Below are 25172 nucleotides of genomic sequence, written 5' to 3' on the forward strand. Positions count from 1 at the left end.
CTACTAGAAATAGCTCAATTTCAAACTCCTACTTATTATAACTTTAATTAAATTTTTCTGCTATTTTAGAAGCTGAAAATCAAATACCTATGATTTTTTTTTCTTACTGCAGTCTGCTGCTTACATGGCAGCTCACACTGGTTTTAAATTCCATTTCTGTATTTTCAGATTGTCTATTACTCTGTCATGCCCTTTGGACTTGACCTTGTTCCCCATGGATACACAGCGCTGCAAGATGCAATTGGAAAGCTGTATGTAAATCAGTCTGTGCATAAAAACAATTGCCTTCTAGGCATGCCTGAGAATCAAACGAAAAATGATCAATTCTGTATTGTTCATGTCAACAATTTTAATGAAACTTGAAATTAATTTTCACTGGTTCCTACCATCATACATTTCCCTATCAGAAATATTTCTTACAATTATGGCACCATGCACTCTGTTTTTAGCTTTTGCTATCAAACATAATGACAACTGATGAGTTTTATAAAAACATTTACAATAAACTTAGTAAAATGGAAACACATATAATTTGGAAAAAAGAATACATGATTTCCCCAGGTAGTTTTAACTTCCACAACCTTTGCTGCTTTGTAGGTTGTCGGGGTCCAATTTATCCCCTTGCATTGATGATGCAATTTGTTTGAATCCCTTTTGTGATACAGTACTGAAAGAGAAGTATTTGATGCCAATAGATTGAGAACATTTAATATGAAATTTTTTGAAAGTGGTTTCAAGATGTGTTGTGGGTGTAGTCAGGCATCTCTCCCTTAGCAATCCTTCCCTGGTCTCTAGGTGATTTGATCTTATGAAGGGGCAGCCAGGTCTCATCTCTGAAGGGCTTCATGCCATGCTGGAAGTTGCAGCCAAAACGTTTCCGAAACCCGTCTTCTTTCCTGCTCCTCAAGTGCAAGGGCGTCCATTCCAGTACAGCCTTTTCCCAGTATTCCAACCCTTGGTGATCCCGCTCTCACAGCAATCTGTTTTGCTGAGTAAGGACAAGTGTGAAGCAGAGAGAAGGAAGGTGGCTTGCTCCAGCCCGTTCCTGCTATAATACAAAAACTTCATGCAGTTGTTACTCCACCAAGTCTGGTGGGGAAGGTGGAGTTAGGGAAGGGAAGACAAAAGCAAAGAAAGAGCAAGGTTAATCAAAGCTGAGCAGGGCATCCCAGTGGGGGCAAGGGTAATAATAATAATGATATCGGAGCTTTACACTGTAGTTTTTGATTGCCAGCATTTACCTTTAGAATTGTGATATGTCCATAGTAGTTTTGCCCATCATTAATATGTATATGCATTAGCTGAAGTAAACTATTATGGTAAACCCAAACCAGTTTGTGGTTAAACTGGAATTAGACAGTAATATTAATGGAAGTTTGCTCATACTTTCTCAGGCTGGGTTGCTTTACAAGCATTGCAAGGTATAGTTATTCAACGAAGAACTAATAAAAAAATACTCAATAACTTTATTTAAACAACCTTATTGTGTCTCCGTGCTAAGTTGATATATTCAAATTCAGGAGGAAATCGCTCCTTTGGAAAGACAGTGTGCACTAAACTTTCTTCTACCTTTTAATTCAGTTGTGAAAAGTAAGAATGGTACCCATGAGCTCCAGTCTGTCCCTCCAGTTCCAACAGTGGGTTTACTTTCCCTGTTAGCCATTGACAGCTTTATTCTACTTCAGTTATTTTCAAATCAGTATTTTGTTTCTAGTTGTTAGATTTCCAAAACAAAAAAAGGCCACCAGCTTTTACTAAGCTGTTCTCGTATCTGCAGTTATGATTTTCACTGTCCGGTAATTGGTATCATAAAGGATCTGGGCAGTTTTGTGATTTGCTGTATGTTATAAGGGGGTGAGAGTGATTTTATGAATGAAGCATTAGAACAACTAATTTTTTTTTTTTCATATTATCTTCCATCATGGAGCTTTGAGACATTGTGATTTTTACTAAGTAGTTGTGAATCTTAGAGAAGTTAGCTTATGAACAGTTTGCCTTTTTTAATGACAGCTGTTTTTCAATGATATTAAAAAATCTGTCTAATGCCTCCAGAAAAAAGAACAGTTCTTGAAACATTTTTCAGAGGCTTTGAATTGCAAAACGCTGCATTCCAACTCCATTTTTTTATGTTTCCCCATCTCTGTTACCATTTAACACACACTATCTCTGTTTGAATTAAGTTACTCCTTAATAAACAGAAGGTAGAAGAAAAATGGCATGTAAATTCATGATTATGACTGCGTATTTAATTAATATTGCTTTATGCCTAAATATTGTGAGCCTAACTTTCACTGCCTCTCACTTCGTGGTGGTGTATATGTCATGATTTAGACACTCAGGTGTATACTGAAGTCTGTCTGTACTCGGGAGATCACGAAGGCACTGAACTGATTTCAGTAGGACTACACATCTGCTTAAATTCCTGGTCAAGTATTTCCTGAATGTCAATGCTTTCATGAATCAGGGCCTTTAATCTGAACAACTAAGCGGAAAGGTTGTTTTACACAAAAGCCGAGATTCATCACACTAATTGAGTTGTTAAATTCTTTTGAAGTTACTGGGACTTGTGAGTGCTGTTGAAGTTCAGTATATTTTTCGTGCTTTGCTGAAGTAGAGTATAAATGAATATGGAGGATTCAAAGCTGTGGAGAATAGAGCTTTGCTTTCTTTGTTTAACCAGTAAGCACTGTAACAAACACCTCTTAATCAGTGTAATATAGCTGATAATGTAACGTTCCACCCACCAAGTCCTAAATTAGGCCTACATAAAAATTCAGTTGTGGATTATTTCATTTTTGTATTTAATTCTTTGAACCGGAAATAGAAAGAAAAATCGTGAAAGAAATGTGATACATATATGCTAGATTTTCTTGCAGTCTACTCTGATTGAGAGGGTTCTTTAAACGATTACTATTATTTTGTTCTTGCAGTTGGTTACACAACTGATGACTTACGGTTTATCTGGCAGTCTGGAGATCCTGTACAACTAGAGAAAATTGCTCTGCCTCAGTTTGATATTAAAAAGGAGGATATCGAATATGGTAACTGTACCAAGTATTATAAAGGCACAGGTGGGTAATATAAGTGATTTTCTTGGTAAAAAACTTTAAGCTTCCTTCAGCGTTTAAGGTTAATGGTTGATACTCCAGTTCATGTCTTTTACATTCTATGGGGGAAAACAGATTACTTTTAACAAGCCAGTAGTTCATATAATAGTAACTATAACATATAATTACTGCAAACTAATTCAAATATAGAAATATCTAGGTTGAAGATGAGATTCAATGTTTTTCTTGGTTTTACTTACATGTCTTCTGATCTTACTATCACCGTTTTGTTTCTGTAGTCCTAATACCTTTTTATGCTTGTAAATTATTATCTTTTCTGATAGGATGTTCACATAGAATTATGCCAGTTATTATGCCAGAATTATGCCAAAGTAAGATAATTTTGGTTTTCTGGTTCGACTTTTGTTCCGGAAGTGGATAATATTAAAGTGTAACTTCAAATCCTTCACCCTGCAGGTTCTTCCTTTCTCTAAGTGTTCTGGAAAGTCTGTCATTACAGAAAGCTGCCTACAATCCTCAGACCTGTATTTATTCAATCCTATGATTATTTTCTGAGTGTGGGCACAAATTTATTCAATGATGTCTGTACTCTGGGTTCTAATGATTTATCTTTTCTACCTTGATTGATTCCTGCCTATAATTATATCCAAACTACTCGCATACTGTGGCAACCGTAAGACTTTCTACAACAACAGAAGTCAGCAGGGTGTATTTTAGTCAGTGCTCTTGCGTCATATGAATAAATCTCCCATTAAAATTCAATGATGATGGCTGTGGTGCTGCAGCTTCTGAGGATCCTCTGCAAGTTACTCATTGACTATTCAGCTGAAGTCGAGGGTCTGTGACTTGCAGTTGCTCCTGAGCTAGATCCCACATCTGAAGAGACCTCAAGTAACCTTAGTAGGTCTCAGAGTTAAGGAATTTAACTTGAAAAAGGTAATGAAAATTGAAATGAGGTTTGTTTTTTAACTGCAAAATGAGTGAGTTCTTAGCCTAACTACGTAATTCAGCATCTCAGGTGATTTACCATTTGTAAATAATATGAAGTTAGCTCCCCTCAGGAAAATTCTGCATTTGTGAAAGCACAACGAACCAGCAGTGAGTGCATTCAAATCTAAGTCTGGATATGGTAGAAGTTTACTTAGCAGTGAAAAAAATATTTTATTCTTAACTAAACAATGAATTTACTGAAAAAAATAGGCTATAAAGTAGTGAAAAATTAAAGGGATGGGTCTTGCAATTCCCAAATAAAGTTCATACAAATGGGAAAATTGGAAGACTTACATTCTATTTGAGAGAAAAAGGAAATACTTACTCAAGATTGCTATCTTGTTATTGAAGTTATCGTGGTCATTTTGAGTTTTTCCCTAAATCTGAAATGAAACATGTAAAAAATCTCTAGATATTTTAGGTATTTTTAGAAACCTTAAAGAAAAATCTAAGAATTGTACACTTTACCATTAAACAGGAAAGAAGATCAGTAGTGTTCTCTCAAGTTTCAGTATGTTGTGACCACAAGCTGAAATGACACTGTGCAAAGTGCTCCATAAAATGGTCACATTTTGTGTGTGTGTATGTGGTTTGAACATTAAAGAAAGAATATTAGAGAACTGTCAGTGGGTGGAGTGACAACATGAAATTTTTAAAAGTTTTCATAATTCTTTTATTGCAAATCCTTTTTGTTTGAAAATTAGGAACATCCATATTAATCTCATAATCAAGACTGGAATTAATACTTCATTAATGTGAATGGAGTATTTTGGTACTCTGAAGTATTTTTAAAGGTTGTTTTCAGTAATCAGTGGCTGTTTGATTACTTGAAATTCTTATATTGAAGGTATTTAAAAAAGCAGATTGTGCACACATAGTTAAAATGAATTCAGTTAGGAATTTTGTCAGGTAATCAAGAGGCAGTGTTGCACATACAAATTTTCAAAATTATGGCTTATGTAGGAGATTCTTGCCAATCGCAAAGAACTTAATCTTTACTGCCTGTTTACGTCAACTGATGTTTTATCATACCTAGCTAAGTAGAAAGAGGGTCAACAAATTTGGGGTGACTTTTTGTGGCAAGAAATTGAATATTTAAATTTGTAAATTGCCTGTTCTTTGTTTATCAAAATGTATGACAGATCCAAATAGGTCCTCTCGAGCTGAATGGTGAGGGCAATAGATAGTATTCTCTGCCTGATGAAAGATGATACAAAGCCATACAGAATGCATTTCTGGCATAAAGCAAACAAATAATGATTTTGAAGGTCATCTCTCATTTAAAAATAAAACCTAAAAGTATCTGGAAACTATTCAGAAATTATAGAGGGGAAATTTGTCAGACAATGGATCATTGAAGAGCATAGAATGAAGTATGAAATACCATATAGTGTCTTCTACACAAGAAAATTTTTCCTTCATGTTTTATTGTTTTGTTGTTTTGGTTGTTGTATGCTCAAACAGCACTTTTAGTATGACACCATTCTACGGCACTTAATTGATAAAATACAGAAGACAAATACATATATATTTGACAGATTGTATCTTCTAAATAAGCTTTGCACCAACTTTATTTGTAGATAGACTGATCTGAATTTTGAAATTGCTGTCATATAACGTAGGAATGCTTTTTCCTTGTGATGGAATAGTTTATGAAGTTGTTCTAATGATGCTGTTGTGTTAATATTAACATAAAAACACCAGTTCTGCTAATTGCCTGAAAATATGAACAGAATTTGTTTTCTGGTTATCAGACTTCCTGATCCACCTGTTATCTCCAGCAAAGCCTCTAGTATCTGCAGCTTTATTTTTTATTGACTTCATCTTAACAGATATCTTAAATGTTTGGGTGATTTAGATCCTCATTTTAAAAGATTTGAGGCAGTATTCCTTGTTTTCAAAATTCACAGTGTTTTTAGAGTCTTTTTTAAAAAGTCTGTACCAATTTTAAAAGTCACCTGTACCAGCTTTCAGTACTGGGGAAATCTCTGCTTAGAGTCACATTCAGATCACTTCTTTCCATTCTGAACTTTCTACACTAATATTTCTTAATTCCATCTTTTGCACAAATTAACGCTAAGCAGGATTTTCAGATGAGCTTAAGCTAGTATGACGGCTAGACCCCATTGGTTTTATCTGGACCGCATATTGAAGCCAGCATCAAGATGAGAGTCACTTTAACTGCCTGTTACTGATGTGCTGTGAAAAGACAGAGGGTGCCTTACAGAGCACAGAGACTACCACGTGCCTGACCACACTGGGCTGTTACATAGTTCTGTGTTTTGAACATTTTTTTTTCAAATTGAACTCTGTGCCTTTATGAAGAAAATCAAATCATTGAACTTTTGCTCTTAACTTAAATAGAAAAAGGCCTAGAAGATACAGATCTGAAGAGGTTGACCTGCAAAGCACATTAAACATTAATGCATTTATTTCTTTAAAGGTTATTACACTTGTGTAGAAGTAATCTTCACTTTAAGAAGACAAGTTGGATTTTACATGATGGGTGTTTATGCTCCTACACTGCTAATTGTTGTTCTATCCTGGCTGTCATTTTGGATCAATCCTGATGCAAGTGCTGCAAGAGTCCCACTGGGTAACCTGCATTTACACGTACCGTCACAATCCACTTTAACGCCATTGAGCCATTCTCAGTTGCTTTGACAACATGACACGGGACACTGAAAGCAACTTCACTTCCATTATCTGCTCATCATTTTCACTGAAACCTCCTCATCCCTAGTCCTGTAAAATCCACCTCAACATTGAGACTTACTTGATAATGGTTCCAGCACTTATGTGATAAGCACACTGTCTCTGCTCCCCTCAACCCAGACAAATCTGATCTTATCCACGTATGGGTGACACTGCAGACACTGTGGCAATATGCAGTTTATAGGAATTTGAACATCTGAATAAGCAGTAAGAAAGCAGGACGATGAGTAAGGCTCTAAATAGCTACCTCTTGGAGCAGTTTTTCTGAAGAGTAATAGAAAGAGAATGATGTCTGGAAGAGAATTAACATCCTTGTTACCTGATTGGTTTTATTTCATTAGGGACTCAGTTCATGAGAGTACTTCAGACTCATGCTTTCATTCTGCTCAGCACAACGCGGTATGCAGGCCCTTAATTTATTATGAGACAGTAGGACACAGAGTTAATCAAAACAATATTATCTTGACTAATTGGATTGTACACAGGACTCCAGCTCTGGGGTGGCCAGACCTGCTGACCCCAAGAGCTCAGTGAAACGCAGAGCCAGGCTCTTGCATCCTGACGCTTCTCCTCTTTGCATTCCCATCCCCGTGCCGTGACCTCTCCGTCCCCATGCTCTGGCCTCCCCATGCTCCCCCCTTTCCCTGACACTCCTCCACGAGTCCATACCCTTTATTTTCCAAATCTTTTCCGTGTCCCAGGAGGTTCAGCAAACCTGCTTTCAAGACCCTAAGGGTGCAGTTGCAGAATCCCTCCAGCCCCCTGCCTTCCTCAGAAACCTCTCGCCCACACTTGAACCTCCACACCCCCACAGGACCTGAGTCCTGTGCAGCCTCACGGGAGTCGATAAGCACTGGAGACCCTTGGCGTCAGGACCTGCCACATCACCTTACCAGTCCGTGTCTGTGGTTGGTGCAGTCTTGCAGTAGCGGGTAGCTGAAATGCCTGGGTTAAAAGCTGGCGTGGGAAGGGTGTCTGCTCAGTTTTGTCAGGTGGAAAAGTGTCTACAGAGCCCGAGGTCTGGGCCCCGCTGCTCCCATCTCAGGTCATCTACCATGCCTTTTGCTCCTCCAGTGATAGGACAGGCAAAATAAACTAAGCTGTAAAAAGTGGAGAACCATGACTGGAGTGCTACTTCTGGCCTCTGAGTCAGTGTTGGCTACCTTGCTCTAATTAAATGTAGCAAAACCACTATTTAATTATATTCATTGTATCTTTTTCCTAGGGGTCTGTTTCAGAATACAAATCAGCTTTATTTTTCTTGACCTTTAAAAATATTAATAGTTACTTAGGGAGGAGTCACAATGTATATCAGTTTGATAGCAAGTAACAAATATAACCTCTTGAAAAGTAGCAAGGATGTATTCCGTAATATGACATATAAGGAAAAAAAGGGGGGGGGGGGGGGGGGAAACACGTAGCATGCCTTAAATTAAAAACATGATAGAAACAAGAACTGGAAATATTTTTCATGTAGTGAGCTCCAATATTATCAAAACCTGAGCTGTATTTCTACTTTTATAAACCTGCACTTCAAATAGCTGAGCAGACAGGCTTATTAATTATATATTAGATTTATAAGAGGTATAGTGCTGATTTATGTAACATGGATGTCTTTGTGACTAAACATGCATGCTTATTTATTGTTCATTTATTTTCACTTATTGGCTCCTTTTATGTATTAGCATTTCTGAAATAATGCATTTTCAAAGATACTGACCACTGGCCTGGTTATGTGACTTTTCCTGACTCCCCAGAGAAGCAAAAACCACTAAATCTGACCATCACGAGTCAGAATTTAGTAACGCAAGTTGATGACACTGTCACTGGGCTAAGTTTTATGTTTGCAAGGGGGGTGACAAACTAACTCTTCTAGCTACATCCTTGAAGGTAGTTGACCTTGAAATCTAACAAAATTAACATTTTTGTGTGAAGTGGATGATATCTAATCCCAAAAAAGTGCTACCAATGGCCACTACACTCTCAATGGCTAGATACAGATCTCATCGGATGAGAAGCTACTTCAGATTTACTTACAAATATCTTAATACAGTCATCCTTAGAATTAAGTGTAGTGGGGTACTGCTCCCCATGGCTGGGCATCTCAGAAGTGTCCAGGTGATTTAGGGATACAAGATGCTTTGCAAACCAGTAAGCAGAGTATGTTTGTAGGCTGATTAATGTTCTGGAAGAAGGATGTATGTTTGTTTGAAGAAAAAGCCTTTGTCCATATAGGAACTAAATAAGTTGCAAGCCCTGTAACATTTCACCCAGTTAGATCATCCAGTGGTAGGGAAGTCCACAAAGGACTGGTACCTGGACAGCTGTGGCTGAGCAACGTCAAGGCTGGTATCACTGAATGTTTCTTTCTAATTAAATGCTGGTGTTTCACCTTTTAATGAGCCTGACAGAGGACTCTCCAGTTCTTTACAGGTGGACAGTGTGCCAGCATCTGTTTAAAAAATTCCTTTCTTTCCTTCACTACCATGTGATCCCCAAAGGGAGTAGAATCTTCCCTGGAGTTGTAGGGGTCTGAGGGACGTCGGACTTCTGTCCCCATGCAGCGGCCTGACAGCGTGGAGCATTAGTCCAGAATGCAGGTGGGAGTACAGCAGGGTAACTGAAGACTTGGAGTAGTGATGATATATTCCACACATAAAAAGGACAGCTAGATCTGAGGCCAGGCATGCCCCCGCCCCGTCACTCCTGTCCTCAGTTCTGTCTTAGTTCTAGTCATTTCATTTTATGGCATTGTAACACATGTAGGGTCTCAGAGGGAGACACAAAGATACATGTTAGAACTGTATTATGAAGAAGGATTGGCAAGAGTATGTCTTTTAGTTTATTAAGTTTAATGAGAGAAGAGAATATATTAGAGATATCAAATTGTACGGAAAGGAAGACAGAGTATTACCTTTTTCAATAACATTAGTGAGATGAAGCCAGACATTTTTAAAGCAGTAATATGAACCAGAAAATACTGTTTTATACAGCATATAATTAACCTGTGGAATTCACTGCCAGGAGATAGTGCTGAGGCCAGTAAGTTTGATGGATTCAAAAAAGGGAGATTTATTTATCTGGCAGCACACGCTGAAGAGCTTTGCTGGATTGGCACTTTCTGATATTATCCACGTGTAACCTTAGACAGTATTTTTAAAATAGTAGCTCTGTACAATCATGCATTAGGCTGGGAGCTAACTAACCTTACTGATAAGCTAAACTTTGTCATCAAGAGGGTTGCCATGCTAGGGGCAAAAATGCAGAGGTATTTCCTAAAAAGGCCAACTTTCCCTTTACTTTGCAAGTGTAGAAGAAGGAGCTCTGGCCCTTCTCTTTAGTGCTCACTGAGAAGAAAAGGGGGAATTTTTTGTTTCCTTTTTTTTTTTTTTCTTTTTTAAAAAATAAGTAATCTTGCACTTTATTTATTCATTCTCCTCACTCAGTTTGAGCCCTCGGCTTTGGACTGTGTTAGGTAAGTACCTAGGGCAGCTGCTGCCGGAGGTGCAACTTAACAACTCTGGTACTAGGGTCTCCAAGGCCATGCCAACTCTGATCTGGCAGCAAATGGTTGCTTAATAGACTATTTCTGTGCCTCTATCTCATTTTATTGTTACCTTGAAAACCCAGAAGTTTCTCAGACTCTGAGAGTGAACTTTTAATCCTAGGAATCCAGGCAAATGGAAATTAGTGGCAGGTCACCATGACCTCAATTGCTCTACTGAACAAATTGATGAAAGCACCACTAAAATCTTTTCAGCTAGTAGAATTTATACATCAGTTTTGTAGAATTAAATCCAAGATTGTAAGATCTGGTATTTTAAGCTCTACAAAGTGGTTGTACAAATGTTTTACGCACCAGACACAGTACTCACATATTAAGATAATAAACACTTTTAAAGTTAGTAGGAAAAAAATTACAATATCCAACATGTTGAGCCAGTCCATATCATTGGCTAATTTGGTTATTCAGGGTAAGGGTAGAGGCTGCCTTTCGGAAGTCTAGCATAGACATGGCATGGTACTTGATACACTACGCTGCTAGAGAACGAACAGAAAGCTGGGCATAGGCACAGGTGTCCTTTATATGTTAAGAGGCAATACAGTCTTATTTGTACTTATTATTGCAGTTCATTATGATCCATAATTAGTGTTCAGCCTAAGACAGCTGGTGTTGGTCAGTGAAAATAAATTTATAAAAAAGGAGACTGTTCTATGCTGACTTTCGATCCTTATGGGCATGTTTATACTTGAATGCTTCACATACAGTAGATGAAAAATTAGCCAGAGTGGACACTGAGGTTTGTTTGTTCATTCAGTATTTGCCATGTCGTTACGATCTGACGTAGCACATCTGGCCATTCTGTGTTATCCCAGTGGACAAAAAAATCCGGCTTTGCAATGATATGTTGTTATTGCACGTTTCAAAATAAAGCACCATAAGATCCTGTATTTTAAAATCATACGACTATAATGATATCTTCAGTGTTTTAGCAGCTAGTAAGTTGCCCATTTGAGATTAATACCAGATAAATTATCATATCAATCTTACTGAAATCCAAATGGGAACAGCAGTGAAATAATGATATGTTATTTATGATCAACTAGAATTGAATACTTTCATAGGCCAATACAGATACTTTCAGTTTTATTAACATTTTCACATCCTCAGTTATTTAAAATGAATCTGAAGAAAATATTCTCGCTATGAATTGCAGTTTTTTTCATGCTTTGGATAGCACACGTGACCAATATAAGAAACATAGTTAAGACTAACTGGGTATCTCCTTTTGGCCAACGTTTTCTATAGGCGTCAATTACATTTCATGAAGCCACCCACTCATAAGTAAAGAAGATTTTTGTCATTAGCGTTCACAAAACCAAAATGGGACATTATGAACTGGGAGGGTGAGTACATTTTCCCCACATAACAGCCATTTCTAAAGTTAGCTTTTTCCGAATGTAGCTGTTCATGATAGTTTTGCCGTTTCATAGGAGCCTCTTTGAACTGATCAGGCTTGTATTTTTTCTCTTGCAATGTGAGCCCTGTGTTGATGGTGACATTTGGAAGCCTTGTAAGGAGCAGCGCTTGTTGAAACCTGGTTTGACGATGAGTGTGACCTTTCAACAGCCTTTGCAGAAGTATTTTTTTTTTCATGATAAGGGCTTCCTGAAAAGCCCTTTATCTAGAAAGCTTCCTCTAGATCCTGGAAGCTGAAATAGGGAATGGTTGTAGACCCTCGTCACCTCAGTGTTTTCATCTTCACAGTGAACTGGGAACACAGACTTTTTAATGTGCTGGTACAGTTTTGCTCTTTAGCAAAAACTTCCCTTTCACATAAGTTTTGCATATCACACTTGCGGACATGTCATTCAGAGAATTGCCCCTGCTGTAGCACAGTTCAGATTTCTGGGACAACAGTAACTCTTCAAGTCTAATTTAAAGGACTTGGAGTCTTTTGATTTAAGTATCATATATTTCTCTTCCATTTTGCCAGACTTAGATGCACATTGTAGGATAAGTCTCTGGAAAGCCCATTTCCCCCTTGTGTGATGTGTGACGAAGCAGGAAAACCACAGCAACCAGTTTAGCCTCACTCATTTCTTTCTCCATTTATAAAATGAAGGTACTCATTATTAATAATTCATCACTAACTGCAATATCCTACATGAGTATTCGGTTTAACTTGTTCATTAACTGAAGGCATGTGCACTGTGTCTACCTGCTGCAAAATACACCAACCACATTGTGAAGTCCCATTCGCTGTTACAAAACATCATTCAGTGTTGTCTGTTTCAGAGGAAGAGCACAGCTGCTGTCAATAAGGGTAAGTTTTCTTTAATCAATATATCGTTTTTCTTTCCGTAGGTATTTTCTCAGTGCTCAGCTTGGCATCTGAATGTACCACTCTTGCCGCTGAACTTCCCAAAGTGTCTTACGTGAAGGCCTTAGATGTCTGGCTGATTGTTTGCCTTCTCTTTGGGTTTGCATCCCTGGTGGAGTATGCGGTGGTTCAGGTAATGCTAAACAATCCAAAGAGGATTGAAGCCGAAAAAGCAAAGATTGCCAAGACAGAGCAAGCTGAAGGGAAGGGTGGAAATGCTCCCAAGAAGAACACTGTGAATGGCACAGGGACGCCTGTCCACATCAGCACTTTACAGGTAGGAGCTGCGAAGCTGTGTATGCAAAATCAGCATTATCCTCTGTTAACGCAATTCCAGGAACATACTGTCGTTATAGTTTCGGATGGTGCTTAATCTTAGAAGTGGCCAAGACATTAAAAACTTTCCGGTAATTAATGGCTAGCAATCTGACCAATTGGTCCCTAGTGATTTGGGGTCAGAGGTATTAAATGAAAAATTCATCTTTTAATATCCTAGCACCATGGTTGCTGCTGAGCTTCAGGTAAATAAAGCAGCAAGCAGCTTTACAGTTGCTATTTTTCTCATAATAAATAGCAGCTGTCAAGCGTAACTATTCAGAGGAAAGGACACTCAGTATTTGCTGAGAGCGTACTCAAATAACACCCGTCTCATTGCTTTCCCCGGGATGGCCACAGCTGCACCGCATTGCATGTCAGGCATCTCTGAAGCCAGGGATCCAGAAGTCTTGGCATTTGTAAACAAAAGATAGGTCTGTTTGTCTGTCAAACAGCTCCTGCATTTCTTGTGTTGCCAGATACAGTTTATGGGTAAATTGGTCAGATCTCGTTGTCTGGATAAAGATGAGATGTACATCTTAGCTCAGGCCAAAGCTTTCCATCATGATAGAAACACAACACATCCTGGTGTTGTATAACTCCCCCTTTGTGCTCCAAGAGTTATCCGACATCCCAGACCAACTGCCCTCAGTCCTAAGTGATATTTAAATGACATTTATTCTACAGAAGAAAATACGTTATGCTGCAATATATGAAATACGAATTTGGCTTATAGTTCTCAATGACTCGGCAACTTAGATGTGTAAAATAAGGCTATTAGGCCAGATCCAAGTGATAATATTGGTATTGTACAATGTGACTGCAAAGCTGCTTCTGCTGAATTACTGACTCTCCTCGGTGTGTACACCCTTTAAGGTGCTTGCCATTGTCATAAGGAGAATAAAACGACAACTTTTATCACCTATGCTATCCTTCCATCTTTTAGTAAATTTTTTCAAGAAGGCAAGTTTGGGTGTACAGTGCATTTTAAGACTTAGAGGAAGGGGAGTCATTGTCCACAAAAATTAAGCAACATTCCCCATGAACGGTGTCTAGCAGTAGGCTGGAGATTTTTAGGATTCAGACCTCAGTCTGCCCTCCAAGATCTTGCAGTGTCTCTCCTCCACGATCTTGCAATGTCAACTCCAGCATCTCATGTTTGACCTGCACTTTTCAGGGCCTTCCCAATTTGTTATCAGAGACCTTTAACATTCCCATATCTATAATCTCTGCAACAATAATCTGCATTGGATTCATATGGAGTCCTGGGCATGCATAGCTTCTGATGATCTTTATACAGAGTTACAAAACATTTGTTTACCAAGACATATTGGAAATACGTATCACTGCTGTAAAAGCTGGTCATGTGGCTGAGTGGTCACCGCCCCTCACGGCTAGTGATCCAGCTTGTACCCAGCCACCTGCTTTGAAATATAGCCTACCTGAGGAAGGGTGTCCTGGGCTGGTAATTTCTGGGAAGATCACCAGGCTGAGACAGAAAAAGTTCCCAGACCGATGAATCATTTGACATCAGGATGTGGTAGGACAGTCGTGCTAGATTCTATATGTTTGAATGCTATAAATCTGCCTGGCTGAAAACTCCCTCTCTGAACCAGCTACCGCATAGGAGTGCTTTGAAAGTTCTCAGCCCTGGAGAAGCCTGTACTAAACTCCTAAATCAGAACAGGTCTAAATCTTTCAGTAGCTCTGGCTCCTAATCCAAAACTAGGCCTGCCCCACAAAATTTGGATCGCTCCCGTATGGACCTAGTAATGATCAAGTAGAGAATGCATTTGTCATGTGGCAAATATGCAAGGGAGGGAAACATTAAAGAAATAAGTAATGGAAAAAAACTGTGTGTTGAAACGCATAAAAAATATGAAACAAAAAGAGGCCAGAGGCTGTCCCAGAACTTCAGGAGCTGTTTCTCATCAGGGTTGTGTAGGATTGTGTGTGAGGAGAGAGCGAATGCTGTGCTAAATGTCTGGAAAGACTTAGGCGAACCAATGTATAGCTTTAGGAGAACAGGAGGACAACTTGGAAGTGCATCCCTGACATGAGTGTGCATCCTATAGAAATGTTCGAGGATGTTCTCTTTCCACATAGGAGGTGATACTAAGGCAAAAGTGACTGAGGGCGTAGCTGGAAATCTCACCATAGCTAGGGCTGAAGCAGTGGATAGGCCAGATGGGGCTCAAAGGTAAAGCCAACAGGAAAGACCTGGAAGCAGAAGACTCCAAGTGGGGAAAAACAGAGAGCATGAAGGCATGGGGAGGATCAGAGGGAGTGAAGGGAAGCAAGTGGGGTGATCAGGCATCCCTGGTTCCAGCCCTCATGGAACAACTTGCTTTCATCTGCTTGCTCCATTTGTGAAAGATAAAAATGTCATCTGGTCTGGAGACTTGGCATGTTTGATATTAGTAAAAAACAAGCCATAACAAAAGCATGTGATCACACTTAAAATTACAAGTGGTTACTGTTCCTTTTTTGTGACAAGAAATTGGGTAAAGGGATAAACTTTTCCGTGTATCTTAAAAATCGAAAGCTTGATGCCATTCATAATTGAAGGTGAGGAGAAGAGATCCCCCGTAGCAGAACCCGTAAGGGTCCACCTGGAAGTTTTCTGCGGAAAGCACTACTGTGTCAGTAAAGTCAGCGATCACGACTGATAGTCACCAACACCACCAGTGAAGATGGCAGGATGAAAACAATGCTCACAATCTGAGAATCAGCCAAAGATGGAGAAAGCCTTCCATGGATGCATAGCTACTGCTCTCCACCAAATCCCGGGTACTGGCTGATGTAAAAGCTGTATGTTGCCAGCATACGCCAAACCCCGGAGACCATGCTTTATGACTCATGCCCCCTCCAACAAAAACCCTTGAAATGTCAGTGCCATTTTAAGCCCACAGGTTTATTGATATGACTATCTGATTAAAGTCAAGTCGTTCATCTGGCAAGATGAATCTGTAGAAAAAGGAGACAATTCAACATAAGCACTTCTGCTGTGTTTGCTAGGAGCGGCACTGGCTATGCATTTACAGGGAGGAAGCCATGAGAAAGAACAGTTTGGCTCCCTTAGCTCATAGCGGCTGCAGGTAGATGTTGTTCTAAGCAGAGGAGAAAATTATGCAACCTGGTGGTAACTGCTGGCACTGGCTTTTTATTGGGAATCCTCACTAGGAGTCTGCATGTGTTTCCTAGCAATGTAACATCATACAGTGAGAAAAACAAGCAACAAGGGAAATGTTTGGAAGATGAATCAGTTTCTTTTTGCTTTCACTGGTGTCATGATTCCAGGGAGAGATTGCACTGTTAACTATAACAACGCCCATCAATTTGAAAAGTCACAATTTCATCAAGCCCATTTATAGAAGCTGTCCCCCACAGATAATGTGCTGATGACTGGAGAGAACATTTGCTGAAAGAATCGCTCTGGCGGATGATGAATAGTGCTATGCAAGTGGTGGCAATAGCTCTAAACCCAGTTATTTTTAAAGAAAGAGAAGTAGTGCTATTGTTTGCCCTATCTTGTCAGTGCCACACCTAGGCTCTGAAACCTGGTATGGGTTATGTTCATCTCTACTGATTTGTAATACACGTGACCACTGGTGGTGGCCTGTGGTGACCTGATCTTCCCATATTGTCTTTTCCCCTTGAATGGCACTCCAGACTCAAATTTTTCTTGTAGAACTACCAGAAACCCGGTTTACATTTTATCTTGTACACAAAACCACAGGCTGCAATCTATTTTAATAGTTCCTGACAGCATTTCAGGTACAGCGTAGGTACTTTCTGCTCTAGTGACTCACGTATCCATCCTTGGAATTAATTCAGAACACGATGGTAAAAAGGCCCCGAGCAATCTGCTTTGAGCAGGGGGTTGGACTAGATGATCTCCAGAGGTCCCTGCCAACCTCAGCTATGCTGTGATTCTGTGATATTTTATGTATAAATATTTTTTGTGCTGTACTTTGCTGTTAGCAGGGTAATGGGAATTTGCAAGGAATGTAATATTTGGAATGTGATAGCAAATTCCTGCTGAGCTGCACCAGAAAACATACTCCGTCTGAATACACACTAACGCTCAACGATCATTGCTTTATTGATGATCTACATCTATCATTATGGCAAGAGCAAGAGAAGAACACAAAACAAGTAGAAGAAAGATTAATGACAGAGTTTGTTAGAACTACTCCTTCATCTTGTATGGAAGACTCGTACACAACTGGCAGCACTAGTGACAGATTTGCATGCCAAAAGAGGTTGGGTGCAGCAGCAGAAATGATTTTATGGCAGAGAAGAGGTGCTGTGTAGGGCAGAGAATGCTGCGTTACAGTAGGGAGGCACTTCAGCCTGAGGGACGCATGCTGAGCGTGAGAGTCTGCCAGTGCTGTAGTGTATTTGAAGCTTTGCTAGAAATTATGGACAATACACTCGTGCTCTCAAAAATTCTTCAATCCAGAATGATGGCATTTTATATTACGCTTCATCCTGATGGATAAAGAGGACTTGATCACAGGATGAACAGTCAATTGAAAAAAGATCTTTATTCTATTTGCACGAAACAAATTTAGTCGAGTCCTGGTATTTTTGGTGCTGTGAAAGGACAGACTTCACAAATTTGAAAATTATTTTTTCTCATCTGGGTGGAAGAATTTTAACAAAAAATGTGAACGACGCTGGTGAGCTAGCTAACAATGTTCAAAACAGCTACAGCCCAGAAGGGAAGCTATACTAATTTTAAAAGCCCAACAAAGACTGAAAACTAACTCAGCTTCAGGCATTTCTCTTTTCTTCTCACTAGCAAATGGAGAAATTGATAGCAACTAATATAAGTTGAAATCCAGAAAATCGGTGTAGATAATAGGTGTAGGTAGCAAAAGGGATACATGGTTAGCATAATTGAGGGCAATAGGAAGTTACTCTGCACGTATAGCAAGAATACAAAAACTAGTAACAAGAGTTTTGGTCCAATACTAGATAGAGGTGCTTTAAGTATCAAGAATCAGCAGAAAAGGCAAAAGTGTTGAACAAATATTCTGCTCTGTATTTGAGGAAAAGCCAGTTACATTCAATCAGACGAAACAGCTTTCATTGACAGTAGCTAATGAGGATGTTAAACAGTAGCTATTAAAGTTAGGCATTTTACAATCGAGATTTCAGTTTAAGTTGCATCTAGGATTTTTTAAAGAGCTGGTCCATGAGTGCTGTGGAACATTAATGTTGATTTTTTAATAAATCCTTTAAAACTGGGAAGGTTCCAAAAGACAGCAAGAAGCTAACATCGTGCCAGTACTTTTAAAGGCTAAGTGGCATAACATGAATAATTATAAGCCTGACATCAATCAGTGGAAAATATTGCATAGCTAACAGGGGGCTGACTAATAATTATTATTCATAAGTATTAATTATCATTAATATTATTCATAATTCAACGCCATGTTAGCTAATAAATTTAAATGGGTCAGTGAAATTAAAGCTGATCTGTGTGTTTATTGATTTAATCAAACTGAGTATAATTTTTTAAAAGATTATCAATTAGGTTGACAGAGGTAATGATGTGGAGGTAAGAAACTCTGAAGAACATTTGACTTGGCTTCATATGTCGGCCTGGTTACGTCATCTGAATTATGCAAAATCAAGGTTAGATTTGTTACCATCTGTAAGTACCAGCAGTTAATCAGACTAACTATAGTCATGCCTCGTGACTGAAAATTGAAGCCAAATAAATTCAGGTTAGAAATAAGGTACATATGTTTGTGAGGAACAAGGTCATGGAAAAAATTCTTCATTCTGGATGTTTTTAAAGGAAAATCTGGTATAAGTAGTTTGGGCAGTGAATGTGGAGAGTGATGAGGAGCACCAGAAGCAGCAGAGACAGCAATGGGGAGCTAGTTCCCCCTCCCTGCCAGTCTGCGTGCACAGGCAGCACTTCTTTCTTCTTCTCTTTCCCCGCTTTCTTATCCCATTATTCCCCTAACTCCTCAAACGAAGGCTTTCTGAGCCAGATATGGCCCTGCCGCAGCGGCACACACGGCGCAGCTCTGGACACCACGGCATCAAGGCAGCGGCAGGTGCTGAGCTTGGCAGTGGGCACCCGTCAGCCTGAATTTTGTAACAGGTGAGAAAGGGGCCTTCTGGCTTCTAGGAGTCATTTTTAGGTATTTCTGAGCTGTTCATCAAAAGGCAGGTGTCCTGTTCAACATACCAAACCTAGACAAGGTGGCCCAGTCCCGGGAGAAACGGGAACTAGGTCTGTGTTTTGGGCCAAGCCCCCAGAGCCGTGGCACCTTTCTGTGCCCTCCGCAGCCCCCCGTGCCTCCATGCTGGAGGGACGAGGAGCAGCTGCCTGGCTCCACTGGGGACGTGGGGAGGCCCTGCGCTATTCCAGCAGCCTCGCCTTCCCAAACAGCTGCCTCCCATCCCCTGCAGGGGAGGAGCCAGAGATCTGGTGGAAGCCTCCTGCGGGCTGGGTCTGGCCCACGGGTCACGATGCTGAGGCAGGGTAAGGCAAATGATATCAAATATTTTCCAGGGCCAAGTTCCGTGTCAGGATGAAGTCAAAAGGATATAACATTTATCCATGGTTTAGTTTCTTTACAAGTCTTCAGTGTAGTACTCTAAAATCAAGTCCTGTGGTATCATTTTCCACAGAAATGGTTCCTGCAGCCTTTGGTAAGTGTCAGGAATTTCTAGCACAAACCAAGACAGGAAGAATAAAAAGCAGATAAACTACTTTTAATATATATTGTGCCATTCTGTTTAGGGAAAGCTGTAGGTCAACTGAAGCGAATTTAGATTAAAACAACAGAAATATTGGAGAGTTGAAGAGATGCATGAGAAGAAATTTAAAAATATGTCTAGGCAGCGACTGAATGTAGAAAATAGAAACACACTGGATTTGTAAAGCCAGGGAAATGAAAGACATTCTTTTCAAAAGTAGCATGTACTTACTAAAGAAAAATTTGGGCCAGGTTGCTCTTACAAGGGAAACTGTGTCACCCTGATAAGTCAGTCCTACAGCTGACACTAAACTAAGCAGAGCTCTGTGTGAACATGCTGCGAACAGTCCTCTGCTTATAAGGGTGACCTAGAAGCCATTCCCTCAGTTCTCTGTCCCACAAGTGAATGAGAACTGACTTGTGTCAGCCTTTAGGGGAGCACTCTCCTAGATACTGCAGTTGGAACAGGAATATTCTGTATTGTAAATGGGAGCGCTTAGCCTGCAATTAGTGTCACTGAGTTTTACAATATATCAGTGGTAGTATGAGGCGTGGACTACAAGTTTGCAAATCCAAAAGGAGGCTTATAATTTCATATATGATTCTATTTCTTATAATGTCCTTACAAAATCTTGCTAGTTTTGGCCACGGAAAAAATGTAATATTCCTGTGGCTCTTCAGTAAACATGCACCCCAGTCCTGTGAGTTACCCTTTCATTGCACAAGGGTCTGCTTTCTACTTTATTACCCATCTCGCTGGGTATGATCTGATTGGAAGGAACCTCTCACATCACTGAGTGACAGCCCCCGTGTCACCCAGGGTCATGTAATCGTGTTCATACATGTCTCAATCACCACCTTACTAGGCAGTTTGCCCCTGCTACTCCAATACTGAACACTGTCCCAGACTGTCGGCTCTTTGATGACTGGGAAACAGTTGCAGGAAATTTGTATATATAGTTTTGCCTTACCGTCGTGGAACACGTATCTTGTTTTTCTTTTTTTATAACCTGTAATCTTAGTTTTGTTATGTAACCTGCACCTCAGTTTTAGTGCATTGGTTTCAAAATTTCCTGTTTTCCTGAGAAATATAAGTCTGGCAAACCTGGCGAGGTTTGCCACTTCTGGCTGCGGGAATAGTGCCGTGCTTCTCTTCCACCTTGCACCAGAATCAGCCTTGTCAGTTGTGGGAGTAAAAGCCCCAGTCAAAGTTTAGGTCTCTTCCTGACTGCCACAGTTCCTTTCATTCAAGATACCTTGACAGTTGTCATAGAGAAGCTAATAATGTTCTCCAGAATGTTTTTCATTCATCCAGAAGTCTGGTACTGTATTTCACTGTTATTATTTTAATTACAAAACATGATAATGCAAATATCCTGAAGCATCAGCCTAAGACTGCAGAAAAGTCAGAGCTGGAGAAAGCTGAGAGTAAAATGCCTGAAGGCTTTGTGGAGGAGAGATAGGCTACTGGGAAGGAGGGATAGGCAGCTTTTGGAAGAACCGAGTTTTAGCATATCTGTGGCTCCAGGAAGCCCTAGTGAAACTTATGTTAATGCCAGTTGCCCATGTGTATAACCTGACCTGTGAAACAGCATTTTTTCCAACTAACTCTCAGGTTATATATGTGAACAAATGGCTTTATTAATAATGCAGTTAACTTTCATAACCTGTATTCTTTTTTTTTTTCTTTTTTTTTTTTTTTCTGCTTTACTGTATAGTCCAATTGAAATGAAACTTCCAGAAAGACTTACCCGAGTCACAAAGTGCAGTACCTTGCAGGTAGTCTCCACAAGCTCCCTGAACAGTTTGGGGGTGGTCCTCCTAGAGATTTGTTGTACCTGAAATACAAACTTTATAAAATCCAAGGAAGCAAATGTAGAAACTTTTTTTTTTTTCCCCAAAAACACTTGTAGTTTGAAGGGCGCCAAATACTTTTTTCTTTTAAATGTTCATTGTACGTGCCAGTACGATTGTCTGCTCTGTAAAAGAGAATCATTCACCTGGGGTTACCCCGTGGCACAGCAGTACTTGATCCCTGAGAGCACTGACGGAGCTGTAGGAAAGGCAGGTATTCAGTTGCTGGATTTAGATTTCCCAGTTTCACGGTTCTCCAGTGTACCGATGGGAAGCACTGAGAACGGAGTCGCATCTTTGTTGCCCGTCTTTAGAGAGGCACCAAGGACTGCAGGTACAAAGAAAGTGCCTCCTAGCCATGCAAGGTGGTCAGGCTAGGATGAGAGATAGTATCTTGAGCTGGCTACTATGTAGAACCAGAAAAGACTTTAATTGTTGCATCAAACACTGACTTCTAGGGTTAATTCTGACTGTAGCTTCCAGGCCTCAGAAGAATGTAAGTATTGAATAGTATCTGTCCTGCAGGTTCATCAGCACAGAACCAATTTCCAAAAATACTTTCTACAGAAGTATTCTCTCCCCTACTATCATCTTAAAAGGAAGGAGTCTAACTATAGCAGGTTGCACAGCATGAGGCACCTTGTGCATGAAAAATTACACAATTATGAATGTTTGGATTAGTTTATATGATTGTCTGATCATCCTTAAGTACTTCATAACGCAACCATTCAGCAAATTAGGCTGATGTAATATATCCCTATCAACAAGTAATTTCCTATATGTTTGTTTGCGGTGTTCTCTAGCAGCTGCATTAAGTTTGTTAATGAAATATGGTGAGTAGATCATGATTCCCCTCACTCTTTATTTCGTAGGTTGGTGAGACCAGATGCAAAAAAGTTTGTACTTCGAAATCTGATCTGAGATCCAATGATTTCAGCATCGTTGGAAGCTTGCCAAGGGATTTTGAATTATCGAATTATGACTGTTATGGGAAGCCCATTGAAGTCAACAATGGGCTTGGGAAATCTCAAGCCAAGAACAACAAGAAGCCTCCTCCTCCCAAGCCTGTCATTCCATCAGCCGCAAAGAGAATCGATCTTTATGCAAGAGCACTGTTCCCTTTTTGCTTCTTGTTCTTCAACGTCATATACTGGTCCATATATTTATGATAAATCTTTTATTTATTTTTTTCATATGTGTAAAATATATCCCATTTCATTACCCCTTCCCATTCATGAAGGCCACTGTGTGAAATTATTTGCATTTGCAAAGCAATATGTTGCATTTTGATGCCATGCGATTGTACTGAACATATGGCATCTGAATTTTGAATGAAAGCATGACACTGCAATGTCTGTGCTCTGACCAACGTTGTATATAAATGTACAGCATACATCCTGCTTTAGGAATATATATGAAGGACAATGCATACTACATTATAAAGCTGAATAACGCTCTTCAGTTATTAGTAACATACAGAGATTTAAACTGTTTCTGACAATGAAACTGATGTGCACGTTGAGTATTATTAAAATAAGTATTCTAGTATATGTAGTATTTAACAGCTTTTCTGCTGACTTCCAGAAGGAAACAAAAAACCCAAACATCTTGTTCTTGTATAATTTTAGATGGCATTGTTGAAGAAAAAGCTAAGTTGTAATTCATATTATTTAGACTTTGTAAGTGAAGGCAGCATTGAATAAGCTGATCTTGTCTATGTGGAAAAATAAAGATCAGAGAATTACTAATTTTGTAAAATCAGCTCATTTAGGAAAAAAACCAATTGTATCCATCAAGCAGGCACACTTCAGTGTGTGAGAATATGCTGACAATAAAACATTGGGCCAAATTTTGACTGCTTTTTCCTTAGGCACAAACAAGATAAAATATGTCAAAAACAAACAGGACACTTTCTCGACTAAAGGTATCAGGAGTTTTGGCAAAACATCACAAGATGCAGTTCAGTATCAGGTTATATTATAGTTTTTTACATTACTCTGTCCTCTGGCTCATCTTCTGTAGTGTCTGGCAAGCCTGCAGTATATAAGTCCCAGTTTTTTTATTGTTGTATTGGATACATCTTACTCGATTGGCTTTGTTTGTCCCCTTGAAAGCTTTCAGTTTAAACAAACCAGTTGTTGTCAAGATGAAATCCCATTTTTACCACTGGTTATACTTTTTGTGTTTGCCTGTTGTACCACAGATGACCAAAGCTAACATCTAGCCACCAGTAGAAGTGAAGAAGTGTCTAAAGGTCGAAGGGGCTGAGACTCTTAAATATATCGTGAGTCCTTGTGCCTATGTGTTAATTAATGGCTTCCCTCACCAACTCATTGATTTGACTGCTCCTTTTTGGAGAATAAGGTCCTATGCATGCATCTGCTCTGATAGGAGACGGCTCTCCATTTTCCAGAGGAACCCCCGTGACATGGAGACTACAGAAACGTGACGTGTGTAGGGCAGGACCTGCGGTCTCCCGTGGGTGCCAGGGTACACCCCTTCCTAAGGGCAAGTCATGAGGTGAAACGCAGCCAAAAGAAAGCTGCCTGTACGTAGGCATCTGAGTAGCGTGTGTTCCCCGGGAACGCACAGGGGCTGTGCCTCAGCGCTTGCGAGCGTGCCATAGGGAAACATGTCTCCTCTTGTAAAACTGGGGCACCACAGTCAGTTAAAATATTAAAATAAGGCGGTCCTCACTAACTTGGCAGTTCATAAAAGGAAATACAGATTGTTGGCTCCTCATAGGCGAGGAAGGGACAGAATTAAAGACCTGGAACCTTCCATAGTGAGGAAATGGACACAATCACACTTGCGCTACGTTTCTAGCTCATCCAGGATGTGCTGAGCCAATGCAGGCCACAAGCGGACTGTTGGATTACTTGGGTATTGCCCACCACGTGAACGTTGTCCACGTATGGCGAGCCGGCACAACCAGAAGGTCAGAAGTGGGAATATGAAGAGAGTGAAGCATGCCATGCTGGCTTCACTGGGCATCTGGTAGATCTGCACGTGCCCAGGGTTTTTTCTAACCACTGCCACTTTGTGATCAACACACTGGTGGCAACGATTCGCGTTTGGGTTGAAGAGATCTGCTCTTCAGAATGCGGTCATGCACTTTCTGCCAGCTTCTTGGCCACCTCCTCGAGGAGATTTCAGGGAGCCACTTTACCAGGCGGCTGCAGTTTGGATTTCTTTCTGATCAGAGGAAATGGAAGGGCAATCCAAAATGTTACTGCACCATGCTGAACCAGAGGAAAAAAAAATTATATCTTTAAGATCCAGTTCACAGTTTCAATATTTCCGTCTGTCGAAGGTATTTACAGAATTGTCAGAGACTCTGAGAAGCAATAAGGATAATTCAAAGAGAGGAAGGAAGGGAGGGGTGATTTTTTTACGTACAACCAGAATACTATATTTATAGACATTATTTATTCTCATACTTGTATTTTTTCTTACAGTACTGGAAGGCGAGAAAATAATTATCCTGTGTTGGAAATTACGAGAATTTTGGAAGATAATTTTCTTGTTAGAACTCTTATTAAATGATTTATCTGTAATTAATGTCCACATTCTATCTGTATAATCTCAATTATAGATTTTATTGTTAAATTAATCTTTGT

General features: G+C 39.7%; 1 protein-coding gene across 1 annotated transcript in view; it reads left to right on the forward strand.

The window, feature by feature from the left end:
- The window catches only part of GLRB (glycine receptor beta), a gene marked incomplete at both ends in the record, with an annotated part of 47034 nt that extends 24313 nt beyond the window's left edge, over positions 1-22721 (forward strand). Inside the window, 5 exons of the mRNA XM_082315254.1 lie at positions 169-251; positions 2931-3071; positions 6502-6654; positions 12643-12935; positions 22425-22721. Coding sequence (XP_082171380.1) covers positions 169-251; positions 2931-3071; positions 6502-6654; positions 12643-12935; positions 22425-22721 — 967 coding nt within the window. The remainder of the gene's footprint in view (positions 1-168; positions 252-2930; positions 3072-6501; positions 6655-12642; positions 12936-22424) is intronic.
- Positions 22722-25172: the final 2451 nt, after the last annotated feature.

Source organism: Platalea leucorodia (genome assembly GCF_965183815.1).
Source record: "Platalea leucorodia genome assembly, chromosome: 6".
NCBI lineage: Eukaryota > Metazoa > Chordata > Aves > Pelecaniformes > Threskiornithidae > Platalea > Platalea leucorodia.